The 6,816-nt window shown below is 35.9% G+C and overlaps 1 protein-coding gene across 3 annotated transcripts in view; it reads left to right on the top strand.

Annotated features, from left to right (window-relative positions):
- The first annotated feature begins 539 nt into the window (after positions 1-539).
- flt1 (fms related receptor tyrosine kinase 1) overlaps positions 540-6,816 on the top strand; it is a 36,973-nt gene continuing 30,696 nt past the window's right edge. The window contains exons 1-3 of one of the 3 annotated variants that reach the window (XM_067378611.1): positions 540-832; positions 4,326-4,422; positions 5,988-6,199. In XM_067378611.1, the coding sequence (XP_067234712.1) occupies positions 775-832; positions 4,326-4,422; positions 5,988-6,199 (367 nt within the window). In that variant the 5' untranslated portion in view covers positions 540-774. The remainder of the gene's footprint in view (positions 833-4,325; positions 4,423-5,987; positions 6,200-6,816) is intronic. The other 2 variants (XM_067378612.1, XM_067378613.1) reach the window with 2 other exon arrangements.

Here is a 6,816-nt window from a genome sequence, read left to right as displayed (position 1 = left end):
TAATTGAGATTTCAATGCAAATCTCAAATATTTCTCATCAAATTCCTCTAAAACCAAATTAAAACTGAGGTATATACACATTCATTGATTCTTTCTGTCTCAGACGTTTCTGCTAAAATTCTTTAGGAGAAACGTCTGAGACAAAGTTGATATTTCAAAGAAATATATGAGATCAATGAATGGATGATATCTGAATAATACATTCTTTTCTACTAATTACTGACTTTTCAATTAATTTATTTACTTCCTATATTTTACATTGTTAATATTCAAGCTACATAAGCAAAATTCCCACTGGCATCTCTTTTTCTCACTCCTAGTCTCACTGAAAGAAAGCTCAGTTGTTCCCCTCATGGATTTACTCTCCTCTTTTAAGGAATACAAAGGTAGGATAACTTAAGAATTTACAGCAATCACGCTATGATTGATGCAGTAGAGGGGACACACTGGAGCAGTGCAGAACACCGGGCTCCTGTAAGTCACGTCAGTTGCGCGGGATGGGTGTGTCGATGAGCGTCACGGAAGCTCCGGTGGCAGTGGGAAATGAATAAATCCCAGCCCGCGGTCATAATGGGCAAGAGTTTAACTGGAATTCATGCGTGGTGCTACTGCTTCAAGAGTTCATACTCCGGACAATACAGAAGTCGCTTGTAGTCCATGTGAAAGCGGAGTTTGGTGTTGTAAGGTGAATTGATTCTCTGGAGTATTGGAGCTGCAGTGTTTCCTTCATAGGTGTTCATCTCCCAGCAAAGGACCTCAAGCAAGACCAAGAGAATGTTCGATATATTATTTGTGATGATCTTTGGACTGTCAGGGCGTGTTCTAACTAAAGGTAAGGTTTTCATATTAAACATCTAAGTCATACATTTATTTTTCACGTTGTTCAAATACGCACGTTGTTTCATATTGTACCAAAACGAAAGGATGAAGAACCGTTTGGGAATGCGCGTGGATGTGAGTGTGTGGCATTCCTCAGTACCAGCGCATCATTTCAGTTTCATGATACCTTGAGAGAAGACATGTACTAACTTGTTCGAGTTGTTTTTATTCTTATTATTATTAATAATGTTTTATTCTTGCCTAACTGGTAATTACGTACGGCAAAAGAGAAAAATATCGCGCTAAACGCAAGAATATAACCTGCTAAATCGAATATGATACTATTTGTACTTTTCCAAGACTATGGCAAGCCAATTTAAAATTTATAACTTTAGAAACTAACTAGCATCTATTTTTGTCATTAGTAGCGACATTTTTTATTAGCCGACTAGTAGTTAATCCGACTATCTATACAATTAATCACTGTACTGTCCAACCTTCTAGTCTGAATTGAATAGTTGATATTTGAAACTCACCCATTGACCAATATATATATATATATATATATATATATATATATATATATATATATATATATATATATATATATATATATATATATATTAGCCTATAGATTGTTTCAAGAAAAATGAAACAGTTAATTGCCACTGTCTTGTTTGTGAAGTAGTAGGCTATCTAATGATTTGGTAATATCGAATGAACTAGCTAAATTGAAAAGACAGTGATTATGGAATTAGAATCAGAATGAGCTTTGTTGCCAAGTATGCTTATACATAAGAAGTTTCTCTCAGAAGCTTCCAGTGTGAAGAAAGAAAAGCAAGAAGCCACAGATAATAAAAGATAGGCTAAGTGAATAAAAATGCATGTAAAAATAGACAAAATAATGTATAGATGAATATATACCATTATATACAAGAGAGATACAATAATGTACAAAAAAGTATAGTTACTACTAATAACAAAATAATAAGTACTAATATAAAAATACCGATTAATGCCTAAACGGCCTGCCATAACAGGACAAGTTGTTTTGATAGTAGAGACCTCTCTGCTTCGACTTAGCGTCCGTCTTCAATGTTTGGCCCCGGTTGAATCAGAGAGGGCGTTATTTCCTGAGCCTGATGACTTTGTGAAATGGAAGTTCTAATATAAATGACTTCGGGGTCATGACCACTGTGAGGCAGGAACCAGCGCTAATCAGGGTGTTATAGCTAAAACAGACCCATGGGGAGGAAGCAGGGGGTGAAGCGATGTACTGTCCGCAGTGCGTGATTATTAGTGCTTTATTGGTCAACAACTCACCACTCACATCACAGGATGGAAAACTGAACTTGATTAATGGCTAAACATGTGTTTTAGGCATGTCCTTTCTGCGCGCTCAAAACCATACAGTTAGAAATGTATTTTGGCGAAATAAAATAGAATATCGAAATTAGAAAGATTCCTAAAATGCACCAATAAAACAAGTGCACTAATAAAATTAACAAACCTAAACGGCTATTAAAATGTATTTAATGCATTAATGCACGTAATAATTGTAATAATATATATATATATATTTTTATATATGGGGTAGGCCTATAATTCGTTTTCTTGTTAAAATTAAAGGGTCTAATTTGCAACACATTATCAATAACCATTTCCCTTGCATTGAATTGGATAGCCTATATATGTGCACTATATAGTGCATAGATTGTTTCTAAAGAACTAAAGAAATGTCAAACGTTTTTCCTCTAAAACCCGGTTTGATTCATTAACCATTTGGGCTAGACTAGCACGTAAATGACATAGATTGCACATTTTTAATTATTTAATAGTTCCCAATGTGACCAGTTTTACGAACAATTTTACAAAGCCTTCTTTATAGATTTCGTTATATATTTTTTTCTGTTTGTGATAAGTAGCCTCTCAAATAAAAGAATGAAGAAATAAAAACGCTATAATTGATAAATTCGTTTCCTATGATTTTCCAACCATAATTAAAGTCACTTTCAGGTGCATGAAACATCCATGCAGTGTTTATTGTCTACGTTGACTTCAGCCAAATTTACATTTAGCCCAGGTTCGTGTTTAGCCCTGTCGTGGCTGTCCTTTACTTGCTCCGCTCCTTAAACTCTAACCTATTCACTCCGGTTCGTTTATTCAAACATGACGTGTAAGGTTTGTTGAAATTGGCAAGTTTTCGTCCTGTCATTAGCGCGCGACGCTCTTGTTGAGGGTTTCTGAAACGGAACCTCAGCGTGTGGACCGGCTGATAACGAGCCTGTTTGAATCCCATGCGGGATTCGCTGTGGGAAAAAGTACTTGACACCTACTTCCTTTTTTCATTGGTCTAACTACAATACCATTTTTAATGTAGCCTATAGACGACGAATGGCCTGCGCATAGCGTGTGAATGATGGAAAGGAAATGATGGTATACGTTTTTAATAGCAATAAACAATGGTGAGAGCGGTCCGTATTGTAAAGGGCACGTCTGCATAGAGACGAGGTGTTTAGAATCATATTGAATTATGTGCCACCTTAACCCACTATTAAGTGTTTTTTTCTTTTTCTTTTCTAAACTACTAAAAAAATAAAATGCAGTATGCAAACACTATTTTTGATTTAGTGTATTTGTGATTACAAAACGTGTTTTTGCTTATTAAATAGGCTATTAATGTCAGCATCATGTGGATTTGGTAAATCATTTTAAATAGGTCTGTAAAATTATTCAGTACACAGTTCAGTCTTTACGTTCATTGGGTCCTGACCTTCAATGCCTTGTTAATCAGATAAATAAAATTGAATGCATGTTATAGGCCTATGTATTTATGTACATGTATTAATATCCAAATATGCAAAGGTGTAAAATGTATTTTTAAAACCTTAATACAATTTATTAATTATTATGTAGGTTAAAAGATATAGAATTGGATGTCACAATATGAAGAAGTAAAATATTGATGATATTATGTCTACAACTGATAGGCCTATTAACTTTATATTTATTTATTTACAGTAAAAAGAAAATAGAACTGAATGCATTAATAGTTTATATATATATATATATATATATATATATATATATATATATATATATATATATATATATATATATATATATATATATTAGTTAAAATTTGCACTAATGTGATGTTTTCTGATGTGATTTATTCCAGCACTTTTATATTTGATGTATAACCTTTGCCTTGTAAAGATCCTTAAAAACATCTGAACAATACTCAAAAATTGCCCCTCAATAACACCTTTGACTAAGTAGTGCTGTGCTTAGAATCACCTAAAATGTAGCTCTATAAGCAGAAATTGTGGCTCTGTTTCTATGTAGCTGTAAAGCTGATAAATGGCATGCATACTGTATGTTGTGTAAGTCCTTCATGGACTATCACTTTTATCACCTGAATGTGGTTAATGTCATTCTTTAAAATCTCACACAACGTCTTATTCAGCAGCCTCTAACATGCCTTTGTGTTTTCTATCTGAAAGACACAGACACAAAAGGGAGGTTCAGTTCTCCAGTGTTGGATGTTACTGAGAAGCAGCTTATTATAGAAAGAAATCAGACACTTCAGCTAAACTGCAGGTGAGTGATGTGTCATACAATCTCACGGTTAAAGGAGGAGGACGTGGTTAAGAGTGGATCATGAAGTTTTGAATGAGTAACATATAGCTTTATGATTAACAGAGGTGATACTGATTTTGGTCAAGAGGATTGTAGAAATACTAAATAAACATTTTAGAGTGAGACATTATAAAATGAAAGCATAAAAGTTGGGAATGAACTAGTTACAGTGGGGTCCAAAAGCCTAAGAGCACACTGCTGTGAAGTTGGGCTAACTCCAAAAATTGTAGGTAATCAGATACATCATTTTTTTTTTAAGTTATGATGTTCCCAATTTTAAGTAAGCAGAACTATCAAGTTTTGAGTTTGTAGTACTCATGCATGTTAATTGCTCCTAACTTGAAGTACCGGGTTAGCTGATTCATACATTTTGATAGCAATTAACATTTTAATGAACCTTTTTATTTTGAGTTCTTGCAAATTAAATGAGTTATTTACTTCACTGTAAACGCTAATAAGAAAATTCAGAAAATACCAACTTGATAATTTTCTAACAATAGCATGGTATAGCACTTACTGAATGAGTACAGCAACTTAAAAACGTAACTTACCTGCTCTCAAAACCAAGTCTTATGCACCACTTGTCACCATGATGTTAACTCTCCAAAAACCCACATTAACAAACTCTTCTAAACTACACTCTAAAAAATGCTGGGTTGTTTCAACCCAAGTTTGGGTCAAAAATGGATAAACCCAACCATTGGGTTAAATTCTTAAATGCATTTTTTTAACCCAACGGTTGGGTTTGTCCATATCTGACCCAAATTTGGGTTGAAATAACCCAGCATTTTTTAGAGTGTAGCGCAACAAAACATTAATGACTGAATCTTGCACTTAACATTAATCTTGCACAAAAAAACATTATATAACACCTAATTTTTGCATTTACTCTACCTTTCGAGTGCCATGGGCAAAGCTTTCTGAGATCCCAGCCCAGATTTAGTTAAACTTAAATGAGTTCATACAACTCAAAACAATGAATCAGTTCAGTTTACTTAAAATGCGTCACTTTAGTGAACTCAAAATTAAAAGAAAGTTCTACATACTCATAACAGTTAATTTAACTAAACTAATTTTAAGTTTGTCCTACTCAAACCAATTATTTTGAGCGTTAGGGTTTACAGTGTGAAGATTCATAATTTGATTTAAACCTTAAAAAACAGACCCCTTTGCACAAAATTTCTGAAGTTCTTATGCACAAGAGTCTCATATCGTGTTGGAGAACATGATCATCAGTTTTTACACAAACTTGCTTTTCGCGTGATGCTGTCATTAAAACAGAAGGTAGATCTTTTGCTAAGACTAAATACCAAACCATAAATTCATGTTGACTGATTATTTACCTTACATTCTGTGCTTAAAAGTAATGCTTAAATGCTTTTAAATGCAAAATGTATAATAGAAGTATTTTGCTAGTGGTCTCAGACTTTTAGACCCCATTATTGGTTGATCACAGAAATGGTGACATGATGTTCTTGATCAGTTAGGAATAAAGTTCCTGCTATAACCCAAATTTGATGTTTCAGGGGACGGTGGGAGCTCCAGTGGGTTTTGCCATCGGATGTTCCGAAAGTATACCACGGCACACAGATAGAGGAGACTCAATGCGGGAGAAAAAATAACCAGTACTGTAGCCGCCTGACGCTCAGCCCTGCTTTAGCCCAACACACTGGCTCTTACCGCTGCCGGTACCGCCAAAAACAGCGCAAACAGGCCTCGGTGTATGTCTACATAACAGGTAAGATGCTTCAGGTGAACGCTCAAAGCCTTAAACCCTCTCTCTCCAGCCAGCGTTCAATAGCTTGACCATCTCACTGACCATTTCTGTTGCTTAAAGCCAAACAGGAAGTCTCAGGAAGCAAATAATACCTAAACACCATTTTCTCTCGAAGCAACATATCCGACTAAGTGAGTGTTTGGCATGGTTTCGCACTGGCATTTTTTGTTTTGCCTCAAACAGTAGGCTGTCCTCCCTCACTATTGACTATATTTAAACTATAACTTTCATTTATGTGCTACCTCGAGGGGACAGAAATAGCCCCAGCTGTTGAAAGGCTCAGGTCTTGGGCAGCCTTTCCCAGGGTACCCGGCCTTATCTATCTCCCTCAGCCCGGCTGTCCGTATCCTGTGCTGCTCTGTGGGGGAGGGACACTTGGAGACGAGGATAGAGGATGTGATGTTCTTCTTGTGTATGTTTGTTAGGATGCGTGTCTGTGCATGGGAGTGGGCACCTTGAGGGCATTCCGGGGCAGAAGAGGCTCGGATCCTCCCTGGTCAGGCATTAAGGAAGGCTAAGGGGTGCCCCAGGTCACTAGGTGCGGCCCCCGGTTAGCCAACAAGGCCCCTGAGGACCAT

This window comes from Chanodichthys erythropterus, chromosome 23, assembly GCF_024489055.1.
Source record: "Chanodichthys erythropterus isolate Z2021 chromosome 23, ASM2448905v1, whole genome shotgun sequence".
Lineage (NCBI taxonomy): Eukaryota > Metazoa > Chordata > Actinopteri > Cypriniformes > Xenocyprididae > Chanodichthys > Chanodichthys erythropterus.
This window is presented reverse-complemented; position numbering and strand designations above follow the sequence as displayed.